Source organism: Chenopodium quinoa, unplaced genomic scaffold (assembly GCF_001683475.1).
Source record: "Chenopodium quinoa cultivar QQ74 unplaced genomic scaffold, ASM168347v1, whole genome shotgun sequence".
Taxonomy (NCBI): Eukaryota; Viridiplantae; Streptophyta; class Magnoliopsida; order Caryophyllales; family Amaranthaceae; genus Chenopodium; species Chenopodium quinoa.
In genome coordinates, this window is record NW_018742244.1 from 1,504,243 (window position 1) to 1,519,861 (window position 15,619).

The 15,619-nt window shown below is 36.1% G+C and overlaps 1 protein-coding gene across 2 annotated transcripts; it reads right to left on the bottom strand.

Moving 5' to 3' along the window:
* Positions 1 to 9,243: 9,243 nt before the first annotated feature.
* Positions 9,244 to 13,683, bottom strand: LOC110739254 (probable serine/threonine-protein kinase PIX13). 2 transcript variants are annotated; one of them, XM_021919722.1, is made up of 10 exons: positions 13,046 to 13,683; positions 12,880 to 12,953; positions 12,669 to 12,787; positions 12,436 to 12,554; positions 11,709 to 12,323; positions 11,346 to 11,594; positions 11,082 to 11,245; positions 10,539 to 10,760; positions 10,239 to 10,391; positions 9,244 to 9,727 (listed from the first exon to the last, which is right to left on the bottom strand). In XM_021919722.1, the coding sequence occupies exons 1-10, from the start codon at positions 13,203 to 13,205 to the stop codon at positions 9,458 to 9,460; spliced, it is 2,145 nt and encodes a 714-aa protein (XP_021775414.1). In that variant the 5' UTR covers positions 13,206 to 13,683; the 3' UTR covers positions 9,244 to 9,457. The 2 variants fall into 2 exon arrangements, with proteins under 2 accessions (XP_021775414.1, XP_021775421.1); XM_021919729.1 differs by lacking the exons at positions 12,880 to 12,953; positions 13,046 to 13,683 and having other exon boundaries at positions 9,458 to 9,727; positions 12,436 to 12,568.
* Positions 13,684 to 15,619: the final 1,936 nt, after the last annotated feature.

Consider the following 15,619-nt stretch of genomic DNA (forward strand, 5'->3'; position numbering starts at 1 on the left):
AATATTTAATTCAGAATAAATTCAACCTGATAGGATATGAAACGTAAAACCCTTTATTTTTTATTTTTGTAATTGTTTATCATTTATTTATTTTAGGCGTAGTCTCGTTTGCTTTTTTATTATAGGAATCTCAACATGAAAATATACCGTACTTATAAAAACGGATTTGTTTTGGACCACTTGATAAACCCCCAAAAATAATGTATTTTCATGCTAAGTCCTAATCTCAGAAGACTAGTCTCAAATTTTATTTATTACAGTAAAATTTATAAAATTAATAATTGAAGAATGGTTTTAAGAATGGTTTTAAAATTTTAATTTACATATCAATACGCGGCAAGTTGTGAGTAGAGGTTTAGTTGTCTATCTTTTAATGTTCATATTATATTTATATTATAAACTAAGAGATTCATTATTCTTTTTATACTTCATTCATTGGTTCCAAAAACAGATTCATGATATAAAATGCTCAGGTTGCAAGAACTTTGGCTTTTGAAGAATTTGATTGGCCAAGTTGTTAGAAGGAGAAAATTAGATGTTTTGCCTATAAATATTAAAATAATATGCCACATTTGACTTTAACGCCATATAATCCTTTTGTTTTCCTAATTATTTTTCCGTATTATTTTACGAAGTAGCAAATTTCAGTCTGTTAGTTTCTTTGATCTCACTCGGTGTTCCTTTTCCATTTTGTGATAAGGAGATAAGTAATTAGCTAAAATTAAGTCTACTCTTTTTTATTTTTTAATTGAGATACTTTGTACATAATATATTAGAGGCATGTTTTTTGTTGTTGATATATTGAGTAGATTTGTAAATTAGCTAAAAATGAGAAGTAATTAGCTAAAAATGAGAAGTTTTAGTTGTTATATAAAGAATAAAGTGATTTTCATTTAGTTTTAATTTTGGTTGTCATAAATATTGGATTTAGGGGATTTTTTTTTTCCTTATTGGATTTAGTTCAGATTACCTTAATTCCATTTTTGTAATCATGATAAAGTCCAATAAATATAAATTTGTAACTATTCGATGTATATAGTACAATCACTTAGGGTATGTTCACATTTATTGAATTGAGCTGAACTGAATTGAACTAAAATAGATATTTTATGAAAGAAGGAAATTAGCCTTTGAACTGAACTGAGCTGAATTGAAATTTAGCTGAAGTAATCAGACCTTTAAAATAAGTCCAACTATGCAATCGAGGATAGTTTAGCCTAGTACTCCATGAGTCCTTGTTACTTGATATTTTTAACAAAGTAATCCAGCATAATTATGGGAAACACTAACAGAAATGTAAAATGTTGGAATTTAAAAGATCGGAAATCATAGTTGGTTTATTCATCTCATAACTTATAATAAGTTGAGATGTTGACAGTCATAGTCATACAATAGATGCTCCTAAAAGTAAAATTTGCGGAAGAACGTACGTGCATCTTCTGTTCGTTGGTCGAAATATATAGTAGTATAAAATAATGTATGGAATAAATACTCCAACTTTTATTTTGAGAAGTGAAGATGCATGTAACGCTTTTGGCACAATAGACGGACGCCTTTATTTTGAATGAACGGATGGACCGCATTACTTCACATTCTACTCTATTTTTTCCAATGGTCTATATTTCTTGGGTGAGCTAGAGTGAAAGTGACCTAAAGACACGTGTCAAGTCATAGGCTTATTGGAATACTCCTATTACTACTTCCTCCGTTTTTTTTTTTCTGACATGTTTCTTTAGTCACGTTTGTCAATGTATAACTTCAACAATTAACATCTATAGTCACCGGTAATCAAAAATTATGAAAAGTTGATATTTTGAAAATATTTATCGTGACGAATGTAACAACCCGCATGAATATATTTTTCATTACGGATAAAGCACAAAACACGGTCAAAGAGGAGTATGTGAATAGTTTTAAAGTCAAAACGTGTCAACTAAAAAAACGGAGGAAGTATTAGTTACGGAGTACTAGTATTTGTTTTATTCTGCGTAATAATACGGAGTAATACTTGTGTTTTGTAATAATTGCACTCATTTAACTTTTGCATTATTCATACATTTATTTTGATTATATCTTTTATCAATATATAAAAATCAATGTTGGCAATTTGACATGTAAAATATATTTGGATTAATCTTTATTCATATGTTCGCATATGTAACATACCGAGTATTTTGTTCACAATTTATAAATGTCAAGTAGAATACTCCGTATTATCTCTGAAAAAAGGGTATGATCTCTAGTCTTTAAAAACTTTCTTTACACTATGTGAAATTGTAAATACTAATGTCCCATGGAAATGAAATCCATCTCTTAAAATAGATACTCGTACAAGTATATGTGAAAAGCACTCTTCCCACTTCATATTTACAAGTAACATAACACTTTAACATATATTTGAAGGACTAAATTTGAGCGTTTAGACAATTAGATTAATCAAAACAACATTACCATCAATAACATATAATTTTTGTTTTTGAAATACTTGTCAATTGCTTATTTGTAATACTCTATATGACTCGTCTCTGAATATAATTTCAAAATATCAATTTTTAAATGATTTTATATACATTGATAATGAATACTTCATGCAAAGAAAATTGTAAAAAATAAAAAATAAACAAATCACATATGGTTTACAATTCAAGCCATCAACTCAGCCAATTGGACTAGACTCACTAGAGGGTCCAGATTGCACATGGCCCTTTTAAATAAAAATCTTGAATGCCGCCGGATTGGGCCCATATGTCATATGTTAATATCAAGTTGATTTGCAAAAATCAATTATTCCGTACAAACTTTTAGTGATTGAGAAATCCTAATCTCTAAATTTTATCATCATAAAGTAAAGGTCTGTTCATATTTACTGAATTGAGTTGAACTGAATTGAACTGAACTGATTGAAGCTGAACTGAACTGAACCGAACTGAAAAATTAAAATGCATAAAACTGAATTGAACTGAACTGATTAGAGCTGAACTGAACTGATTGGAGCTGAACTGAACTGAAAATAAGTAAATATGAACAGGCCCTAAGTGGTAACTCTGGTAATTACTCCCATATACATGCTTAAATACTTTTTAATTGTGGTAACTCTGGTAATTACTCCCATATACATGCTTAAATACTTCTTAATTTCCCACATGTGAGTACTATATGTTAATTTCTAGGAGTAGAAGAAATTTATCTGACCTAACCATAAAGATATTGGACTAGATCGAAACAGATCAAGCATAAGCCCTAAACAATAAAGATTACAGAGTACTTGTTGTGCGACAGCGGAAGCAAAGGTCGAAAACAAACAAGAAAACAATAAAGAAATTCAATGCAAACAATAAGAACAACACCAAGAATTTACGTGGTTCACTATCGATGTGATAGCTACGTCCACGGGCACCGAGATCGAATGATTTCACTATAAACTGCAAAGATTACAAAGATGATTCTTGTATTTCTCAAGAACGGCTCTCACTCTCTCTCTCTTAACCCTAATACTGATATTAGGGAGGTTTTATATTAATCCCTAATTAAAAGATACTTGGGCAAAAAGATAATAAAATAAGATAACCTAAAACCGCAAAATCCGCGTTCCGTATTTTTCCTTCTCCGCCCGGTCAGACCGGGCAAGGTCTGCCCGATCGGGCGCGAGAAGAAAACTCCATACGAATGCTTCAACGTATCCAACACCCACCGCCCGGTCAGACCGGGCAAGGTCTGCCCGATCGGGCGAAGGCTCGCCCGGTCGGGCGAAGGCTCGCCCGGTCGGGCGCGAGAGCAGCTTCTTCAACGAATTTGCCAGGCACCTCTTCTTCTTCCGCCCGGTCAGACCGGGCAATGTCCGCCCGATCGGGCGGACAAAGCTACGAAGTACGAGTCACCTAATATACTTATCAACAATCTCCACCTTGACGAGAACTCGTAGTCAGCAAACAACCCCATCAAGACATAGTGAAAAAACATCTCAAGCCAAACCCGATGCAGGACTCATGCATAAGCCATACATCCCGATAAGTCTTCAACCAAGACCCATCACATACTCGTCTCCAAGTATAACAACTCATAATGCTCCACCTGCATCACAAGCCCCGGGCAAGCTCCACCTTAAGGCCAACACACCTACACCAGGAGCTCCCCAACTTCGCCCCTCAGGGCCTACTACATCACGTAGTAATCAATATTTAGCAAGTCTAAGCAATGTTTAAACTTGCTAAACGGAACAGGCTTAGTGAAGAAATCAGCCGGGTTGTCAGCAGTCCCAATCTTCTTCACCTTAATCCTCTTGTCAGTACGTAAGAAATGATACCTGACATCAATGTGCTTCGTCCGATCATGGTGTACTTGATCTTTAGCTAAGCAAATCGCACTTAGACTATCACAATACACTGTAGCAAAATCCTGTGCAATACCCAGTTCACCTACTAGGCCTTTGAGCCAAATAGACTCCTTAGCTGCAGAAGTTAGAGCCATATACTCAGCTTCAGTAGTTGACAACGTAACTGATGACTGCAATGTAGACTTCCAACTAACCACAGAACCACCCAAAGTGAACACATAACCAGTCACAGACCTCCTGGTATCCACATCAGCTGCATAATCAGAATCACTGTACCCAGTGACCAAGCATTCCTTACCATTCCCGTACACAAGACCAATATCAGCTGTCCCTCTCAGGTAGCGAAAAATCCTTTTCACCCCTTGCCAGTGTTCCCTCCCAGGTCGAGCCATAAACCTGCTTACAACACTAACAGCATGCGCAATATCCGGCCTAGTACAGACCATAGCATACATCAAACAACCAACCGCGTTTGCATATGGAACTCTAGACATATAAGACAACTCCTCCTCTGATTGAGGTGACATAGACAAAGACAACTTACAACTAACAGTAGTTGGCGTACTTATAGGCTTCGATTTTTCCATCCCAAAACGAGACAGAATCTTTTCAATGTAGCTTTTCTGAGTCAAGAAAAGCTTACCTCTAGCCCGATCCCTGTAGATCTCCATACCCAAAATCTTCCTAGCTGCACCCAAGTCTTTCATGTCAAACTCCGAGTTAAGCATCTCCTTTAATCTAGCAATATCAGATTTATTCTTTGTGGCAACCAACATGTCATCAACATATAACAAAAGATAAATCATGGAACCATTATCCAGCTTACTATGATACACACAGCAATCATATGAATTCCTGTCAAAACCTTGTGAAACCATAAAAGAATCAAACCTTTTGTACCACTGTCGGGGGGATTGCTTAAGTCCATACAATGACTTTAGCAATCTGCAGGCATAGTGTTCCTTTCCAGGAACTTCGAATCCTTCGGGCTGCTTCATCAGAATCTCCTCCTCCAAATCGCCATGAAGGAAAGCCGTTTTAACATCCAACTGCTCCAGCTCAAGATCAAAATGTGCTACAATTGACAATAACACACGGATAGAAGTATGTCGAACCACAGGTGAGAATATCTCAACAAAGTCAACCCCTTCTACCTGACTGAACCCCTTAGCAACTAGCCTAGCCTTAAAACGTATTTGCTCAGTTTCCGACAACCCTTCTTTCTTCTTGTAAATCCATTTACAACCCACAAGCTTCCTCCCTTCCGGTACCTTTACCAGTTCCCACACTCTGTTCTTGTAAAGAGACTGCATCTCTTCACCCATTGCGGCAAGCCATTGCGCAGACTCACTACAACTAATTGCTTGTTTATATGTGGCAGGTTCAAATGACTCTACATCATCAGCTACACTCAATGCATAACCTGTCATCGCATCAACACAGCAATTTCTTCCCTCCATCTCTTCAATCAATCTAACAGGCTTCTTGATAACTCGTTTAGGCATCTCAAGAATGGTGTCAGGTTGACTAGATGACCCCTGATTAGATTGCTCCACCTCATCCCCAGAGTTAGAATGAGTAGGAGTAATCTCAGGTTCAGGAGTACCCGGCACTGGAACATCAGCATCATCATCAATATATTGTACCCGAGGTAAATCAGCAATGGTAGACTGATGTACCTCAAGTACCCCATCTGTCTGTAATAAATTGTCTCCTTCCCTTCTCAAATCTGAAATCTCTGCATTTTTAATTGAATACATGGTGTTTTCATCGAAAGTAACATCCCTACTAAGAATGACCCGACCCTCCGAAGGTGAAAAAATTCTAAACCCCTTCACACCATCCCCGTACCCAACAAAACACCCCTTCTTGGCTCGTGGATCCAGCTTACCCTCAATAACATGATAATAAGCAACACAACCAAAAATCTTCAAATTCGAAAAATTAGGCAACTTACCACTCCAGATCTCAAACGGAATCTTGGAATCAATTCCAGAATGAGGACCCCTATTAATGACATAACAAGCTGTTAACACAGCTTCACTCCAGTACCTCCTCCCAAGCCCTGCATTAGAGAGCATGCATCGAACTCTCTCTAGCAGTGTCTGATTAACCCGTTCTGCTACACCGTTCTGCTGTGGTGTCTTCCTGACAGTATGATGCCGACCTATACCCTCATCTGCACAGAACTGATTAAACTCGTCTTTGCAAAACTCTAGCCCATTGTCCGTTCGTAGCTTCTTGATCTTCCTTCCTTGTCGATTTTCCACCAAAGCTTTCCATTGCTTGAAAACTTTGAAGGCCTCATCCTTTGACTTAAGCAACCTAAGCCATGTGTATCGGGACTTGTCATCAACAAATGACACAAAATAGTGGTAACCTCCCATACCTTCAACTCTAGATGGACCCCAGCAATCTGAATGGATGTAATCGAGCACTGCATCAGTAATGTGAGCACCCTTGCTGAACTTTGACCTGTGTTTCTTACCAAACACACAATGCTCACAAAATTCAAGGTTGGCAACCTTGACCCCGGATAGAAGACCCCTCTTGGACAATAGCTGCATCCCCTTCTCCCCCATATGACCAAGCCTCATGTGCCAAATCTTAGTCATCTCCTGGTGAGATACAGATGCGCAAACCGCAGAACTAGGCAGTGTAACACCCTCAAAAACATAGAGGGTGTTCCTTTTGATACCCTTAAGTACCAACTCAGAACCTCTGAAAATACACAACTCCCCATCTGAAAACACACCATTGTACCCCAAGTCATCCAGGGTACCCAATGAAATCAGATTCTTTCCTAAAGCAGGAACATGCCGTACATTAGTCAAAGTTAACCTCCGCCCATCAACAGTCCTCAACCTCATGGAACCAATACCTGTGACCTTACATGGAGCATTGTTACCGACTATAACCATGCCCCCATTGCGAGGTTCATATGTATCAAACCAATCTCGACGTGGACACATATGGAACGAACACCCTGAATCTAGAACCCAGTTATCAGATAAATCATCAGACCTAGCAGAACTGACTAATGCTAAATCTTCCTCTGAATTATAGCTCTCATTCGGTTTCTCTTCAACTACAGCAGCCTGGGACTTGTTTTTCCTCACCGGACAATTATTCCTAAAGTGACCCGGTTCTTTACAGTAATAACATGTTTTAGTAGTAGTTTTACTAGATCCATCCTTGCCGTTTCCAGCACCCGACCCAGCATTGTTCCCCTTGTTAAACCCCTTATTCTTTTTAGACTTTCCGGACTTAACAAATAACCCACTACCATTATCCCCATTATCACTCGTAGCTTTCATTCTGAGTTCCCTAGTATGAAGTGCTGCCTTCACTTCTTCTAAGGTTATAGAATCCTTACCAACAACAAAAGACTCTACAAAATTCTCAAAGCTAGACGGTAGAGATACAAGTAAAATCAACGCAGCATCCTCATCATCAATTTTAACATCTAAATTACGTAAATCAAGCAAAATAGAGTTAAGTTTTTCTAGATGTTCCCGTAAGGAAGTACCTGACTGCATCCGGAGGCTAAACAACCGCTGTTTCAGTAATAATTTGTTGGTCAACGACTTAGTCATATACAATGACTCCAGCTTCAGCCACAATCCAGCCGCCGTTTCCTGATCAGCAACCTCCGTGATGATTTGATCATCAAGACTAAGTAATATGGTAGAGTGTGCCTTCTCTTCCATAACTTCTAACTGCGAGTCAGTCGGTCCGTCTCCTGACTCCGAAGTAGTACTCTTTGGAGCCAACGGACGCCATATCTGCTGTTGTTTTAACAGAGCCTTCATCTTAATTTGCCATAGCCCGAAACTATTTTTCCCGGTAAACTTCTCAATTCTTATTGTTGAATCTCCTGCCATTGTTATCTTCAAGAAACTCTCCAAGGATTGAACCTGAGCTCTTGATACCAATTGTTGTGCGACAGCGGAAGCAAAGGTCGAAAACAAACAAGAAAACAATAAAGAAATTCAATGCAAACAATAAGAACAACACCAAGAATTTACGTGGTTCACTATCGATGTGATAGCTACGTCCACGGGCACCGAGATCGAATGATTTCACTATAAACTGCAAAGATTACAAAGATGATTCTTGTATTTCTCAAGAACGGCTCTCACTCTCTCTCTCTTAACCCTAATACTGATATTAGGGAGGTTTTATATTAATCCCTAATTAAAAGATACTTGGGCAAAAAGATAATAAAATAAGATAACCTAAAACCGCAAAATCCGCGTTCCGTATTTTTCCTTCTCCGCCCGGTCAGACCGGGCAAGGTCTGCCCGATCGGGCGCGAGAAGAAAACTCCATACGAATGCTTCAACGTATCCAACCCCCACCGCCCGGTCAGACCGGGCAAGGTCTGCCCGGTCGGGCGCGAGAGCAGCTTCTTCAACGAATTTGCCAGGCACCTCTTCTTCTTCCGCCCGGTCAGACCGGGCAATGTCCGCCCGATCGGGCGGACAAAGCTACGAAGTACGAGTCACCTAATATACTTATCAACAGTACTACTCTAGTTAAGCCACACCAAAAAATAGAAGCTCAAATATCGTCAAGTGCCTGTTCTCATTTATTGAATTGAGTTAAACTGAACTGAATTGTTTATAAGAGAAGGAGATTAGTAACTGAACTGAACTGAAATTAAGCTGAAGAGAACAGGCCATTAGTCAAGCTAGGTCATACTCAACCGACTCTACGCGACTACCTCAAAGTCTCAATGATATCCTTCAATTAAAACCATACCAATCAATTTGATACTGATCGAATTTATAATCATGCTCTACTAAAGGATACATAATACACTTTGCATTATTGCATATATAATTTATAAAAAGTAAAAGCTGCATTATTAGGGTCATATATAATGAATAATTGCAACATTGAGAACAAGAAGCTAACTCGCCAAAAATGCTTTTAATTGCCTCAAATCTCAATAATTAATATGCAATCATGCATGCATGATGCATATATATAGTGTACATTTATCCAAACCACCACATAAAACAAGGGGGTGCAAACTTAGACTTATAATTTCCTCAAAACTATACAAAGGAAAATGCTAACTTAAGGATAATTACAAATGTAGGAAGGAAGACGTCCGTGCTAATCGAAACTAGAGGACCTCCTGCATCTTCCAGTTAAGAAATCCCCTAGAGTATGAGGACTGTTGCTCCGGTCACCACTACTGCACGACGTGTGATCATCTTCTAAGTCAAGGAGTGCAAGACTTAAGTGTGATTTCTTAGCACTCGAGTTTTGGTAAAACTCTTCTTCATTACCATCAAACTGTTCTTCTTCTTCTTCTTGTTCATCATATACATGTGACTTTGCCCATGTATCCATTGTTTCCTCTCCTTTAAGAAGTTTTAGTATCTGGAAAAATTTAAAAGAAATGTCATATGCTTTGTTTATAATGGTATGGTTAGTCAAACAAGCCACGTGAATTAAGTGACAACTGATTGTCAAACAAGACCATGATTTTTAAAAGGTACTTAAGAGACATTTCAACTAGTACAGTAGTTTTTTAAAATAACAAAAATTTAATACTCCAAAACTTTTTCTTTCCTAATAAAGGTTAGAGTTGATTTACAACTTAAGTTACTATGCAAAAATACACATTATTTTTAAAGCTATTCAGTTTTACCACATTAGTCAATTAACAAAATTTAACTCAATCTAAAATCTAACTTGAGCCTAGCCAAAAACTTCAAACACAAACTTGGAATAGAATAGTTTACAAAAAATTATAACTAATCCAAAATTAATCGGTCCAAAATCGATTTGCTTCAAATTTAAGTTAAAGTATTCGATTTAAAACCGACTTGACTACACTTTGGGTAAGGGGGAGTAATATTCCATTTCGGGGTCCATCAAGCAAACATACCTGGTCCATATTAGGACGAAGCCTAGTTGCCCTTGTCAAGCAAAGTTTAGCTGCTAGGACCATTCTTTGCATTTGGGGCTCATCAACACTCCCCTCCAAACTAGGGTCTAGAATTCCTTTTATTAGTTTCCCACTTTGTAGCCTTGGTTTTGCCTGAAATTCATCAAATCCATACCAACATTTTACATGTTATAACCTCAATAAACTAAACAACACGCAACATCAAAAAGTCGCATTCTTTTTTAGAATAATACAGATGTCAAACAGTTACACGTATTAAAAAATTGAGAAAGTACTTACCCACATGACCAAGCTCTCTTGGCCTTTGGAAGAATTAATGGGCTTTCGTCCGGTAAGTAATTCAAGAAGCACCACCCCAAATGAGTAGACGTCTAACTTGTCGGTGACCTTACCATACATGAAATATTCGGGTGCTAGATATCCAAATGTGCCCACCACATCAGTGTAGGTCTCAACACTTTTTGCATTTGGACCCCATATTGCAAGCCCAAAATCAGACAACTACAGCCAAAATCAATCAAAAGATATCACATTAGTGTACTATTATTGGCCAAAACTCATCTTTATTGAAATGGTTCAAAAGTTTAAGTTGTTACATTGCATGCACCATAGAAAAAGAAGTAGGGGTGATAACAATTTTCTTTATTGAGGTCTTCTCCTCATCGATCAATATTATTATATTCAACGGATTGTTACAGGTCAATAATATATTTTTGCGGATTAAAACTGTTTTTTTTTTTTTTTTTTTTTTATATTACGTATGTTAAATGAAGAAAACATGATCTAAATCGTTCTTTACTCGTTATGAGAGGGTAGGTATACCTGAGGTTCAAAGTTGTCTGACAAAAGAATATTGGAAGTTTTGACATCTCTATGAATAACAGGCCTTGAGCAACCTTGGTGCAAATAAACAAGGGCTTCTGCTATTCCAACTGCTACTGTAAACCTTGCATCCCATGACACCAAAGATTTTTCTTTGTTTTCAGCTGTTACAAAACATAAATCACACAATAAAATCTTAATTCCCATTTACTCAATTAATTCAATCAAATGAAAATTGAAGCAGAATTAGGAGTTGGAGTTTACCATGCAAGTTATCCTCTAAGCTGCCCTTGGACATGAACTCATAGACAGAGATTAGCTCGCTGTTGTCGATACAAACACCGAGCAATGTTGTAATGTTTTTGTGGCGCATTGTGGACATTATATTAACTTCTTGAGAGAAATCTTTCCATGCTTGTTTCGACGATTTTAGTACCTTTACAGCCACTTCTTTACCATCAAGAAAAGTTCCCTTGTAAACTTGGCTACAACCTCCTTTACCTATTAAGTTCCCTGCATATATACACAAACAGTTTTAATCAGTACGACAGGTTGTAAAAACGAGGTGAAGTGAATAGAGCCTTATATCATTAACACGAATTAAAAAGGGAAATAAATTGTAATAACCTGCAGAGAAATTAGATGTCGCGTGCCTCAAAACCTCGTAACTAAACCAAGTGAACTCCAAAAAATTCAATTCAAATGGAAGCCCGGGTTCCTGATCAAGGAACTCACTCCAAAGAGACTGACTGCTTTTGCTACTAAACGCGAAATTACTTGCATTATCATTTTCCCTTCCTAAGGGACTCTCGGACTTGGTAGAACACGAATCGACATTAATACTACCACAACTCTGAGGAGTATCAGGTGGTGAACGATCAGGGAAGTTCATAACCCATTGAACTACCGACATTTTCCTCGAGTCTAAAGCCTTCTGAGTCGGAAGGCTAGACCTTCGAAGCAAAGGCCAACCGGGTTTTTGCTCCGTTACATTATCCTCCTTGTTAAAACTAACTGTTCTTTGAGGAATTTTCTTACTGTCAATACAAGTATTTTTAGGAGTTTCAACTTCTGCAAGCTCTTCACAACTGATATCTGTTGTTGATTCAGCTTCTGAGTTCTGACAGTTCTGTTTTGAGCTATTAGAATCCACTTCTGATACTTCTGAATCTCCAAAATCAGATTGATTTCCATTCGATTTTCCGGGTTTATGGAAGCTCGGCCTCGGATCTTCTTGAAGTCCTAGCATAAATTTCACATAATCAAACAATTTAGCATACAGTAACAACAACCAAATGAAAAAAAATAAAATTAAAAAAATCAAGCATTATTTATAAATAGATTAAGAATTAACCTTGAATATGATCATCGTTGGAGAGTCTTTGAAATACAACTTTGCCATTATGAACAGTGAAGATTTCAGTGGTTAAAGGCAATTGTTTTGCACAATATTTTGCAGTTGACATTCTACCCCTGAAATAAATTTACTGTTCACAGTAATCAGATAGAACCAATGACATATATAATTTAAATACAGAAATTTGAAATTACTACTATGAATTTAATAAATTAGTCAAAATTTCTTACCCAATAGAACCAGGTTTTGTTATTCCAACAATTACAGCAGCAGCACCACACCCTTTTGCTTCACTTACTAGACTTTTTCTTATTGATTTTCCTGGCAATATCTTTCCACTTAACTTTACCTGAAATTTACTCACATAAATTTAATTCCTTAAAAAAAAAAAACCCTATTTTTTTTTTAAAAAAAAAATAATAAAAAACAGAGGAAAGTTACCTTCTTAATATCACATAAATTCTTGAAAATCTCTAGATAATCATCCAGCTGTTTCTTCTCCTTTGCTACATCATCTACAACAAAAAGTGAAGTATATTACTAATAATTTTAAAATAACCCTAAATTTTTGAAAATAATTTTTTTTTTTTTGTAAAAAATAGTGTACCTGAATTTCTGCAAACATGAAGAACAACAACATGATCAAGAGGCTCAGCAACCTTAACAATGGCCCAACCAAGAAGCTCTTTGCATTCGGTATCGAATCGAATTCCAACCAATACTTTTCTGGTTTGATCAATCCCCATTTCTTCTTTCTCAATCCTCATTTTTTTTTTTGAAAATATATATTTACTTGGACTTCTGGTTGGGAAAAAAAAAATCTCTCTTTCACCTTAAAAAATTTATAAAATCTAATGTTGATCATCTTTATATCAAGAATATTGAGCTCCAAAAGCAGAGCACCCTGATAAATTTAAAGAACTCTAATAAGAATTATTATACCCTACTTTTTAATTAGATAACAAAAAAAAGGGGCCTCCTTAGATTAGGTAATAATAATACTGTGTGTGGTCAATTAAGAGAAAATAACAAAACATTAAGGGACAAAATATATTAACCTAGAACTTATAAACTATAAAAATAATTTGAATCGATTGTAATAATAATAATAAAGCGTATATTCAAAATCGCAAATTAGATCCTACACACGAAAGAAAACATGGTGTGTTTTATTTAAATGAAGAGAATGTACCGCCAAATACTCATTTGTGGATGAACTCCAACCACTTTTGCAACTAGAATTTGGACCCATTATGTATACCATCACTTTATTATATGATGTTGAAAAAGAGGCTTATTATATGATGATGATATCATTTAATATAATTTTAAAAATATAATTATTAATTAATAAAATTAATATTGCTAGTTAAATGTTGAAATGAATAAAAGTGGGGGAAAAATCGTCGGTAACGAAGAGGAGGAAAGACGAAGGAAACGGGCTAAAAGGTGGCGGGAAACCCATGATATCCGGTCACTGAGTACAGAAAAACACATGACAATTAAAACTGATACCGGCTGTGACGGGTTGACACCCGATTTTTAAGAGTGAATTAAATTAATAAATTATGGAATTAGTAAAGAAAAAAATTAAAATTAACAGTGGGTTATTGGGAATTGAGATAGAACAGGAAATCCATGGAACATGCCTTACGTAAAGGAGGGACCCTCAGTAAAATTAGGAAAATTAATTTTTGAGTTTTGACCCCCTTTTTAATAAGAGTGTTATTATTGATGAAGAATCTTAAGCCATTTTCTTAGGTGAAAGTTTGTTGACATTCAAATTTTTATTCAAATCTTACCTAAGATCATATATTAATTAGCTGAGGTGTATGTATTTGTATTTCTTATATTTCCTTGTTGAATTCAAAACATAATAGTACATCTTACAAAAGTTTTTGCTACTTTGATTGTGGAAATGATTTCTTTAGGTACAGGTACACAATCAATCAATTCATTAACCTTATTTTTTTCCGTTTATATGTTACTTAGATACTCACATAAGGTATTCATATAAGATATGCGTGCACGTAGAAGTGATAAGAGCGATGCATGCACGCTGCACGCATGTCAAATCTAAAAGGTACATCGGGTAACCTCTTTATAATAATCGTTTCGTTGCAAATTTTCCTTTTTTTAGTTGTGCGTTATTGGATAAATGGTTGAAGATAATATGATGCATAAATGAGGTAAGGTCATATATTTGGGGCTATGATATATTTAAACGCATAATTCCATTCAAACTCAAGTAAAATCATGATGTTGACCAGCGGATTAGTAAAAGGTTGGCTCCTTAAAATGTGATAAAAAATTAAAAAGAAGAATAAGATTATATCTTTATTAGTCAAATTGTCTGCTACTTTTAGTCATCTGCAGTCGCAAACAACAAGTAAATGAGTCATGGTGCGCATCCTTTATCTCCCAATTGCATCATTTTGGAAAATTTTGGAAGTGGCTTATCTTTTAAATAAGTGCACCTAACATTGCACATTTGTACAGTACTATTTACTTTCTCCACAAAAATTATCTCTTTAATTGCATCATTATCTATCCAAAACTTTGTAAATATTTTGGCTGACGCAAAATTTAGCTTTTGTGAGTAGGAGTTTTTGAAGTCTACGTAATTTTTAGCATGCTATGAATACAACTATAGAAGTAAAACAAGGTTAGTGAGATCATGCCATTCTATGAATTTTATCAGCTATACAAGTAATACAAGAGTAAAGAGTTGTGTTACCGGTGTTAAATTATTGTTATACGGTGTATATGGGAAATTGATTTTGACACACCCTACCTTAATTGATTGTAGCACATCCTTATGTGAGAAGAGCATAAAAAATAGATTGATACTTTCATATAGAGGTATGCCAAAATCATTTCTCATTAATAGAACACTTTTCTTTTATTGCCCATAATAATTAGACAAATTAGTGTGGAATCCTACATCAGTAAGGTAGTTGAGTACCTGCCAGTTTTGTTAGTAGGTTGCAAAAGAAATTAAAACGCTTTTCCCGCATTTATGTAAACTTTTTGAAATAGGTGCCCTTTAGTTTCAAGGTCATGTGGAAGTCCTATTTCATCTTCAATTAAGCTCTATTTTCTATACTTAACACTTTGACAAGCACGTGACCTCATTTACATCTTAATTATTACGGCATTCATCACAACCATAATCAACCTA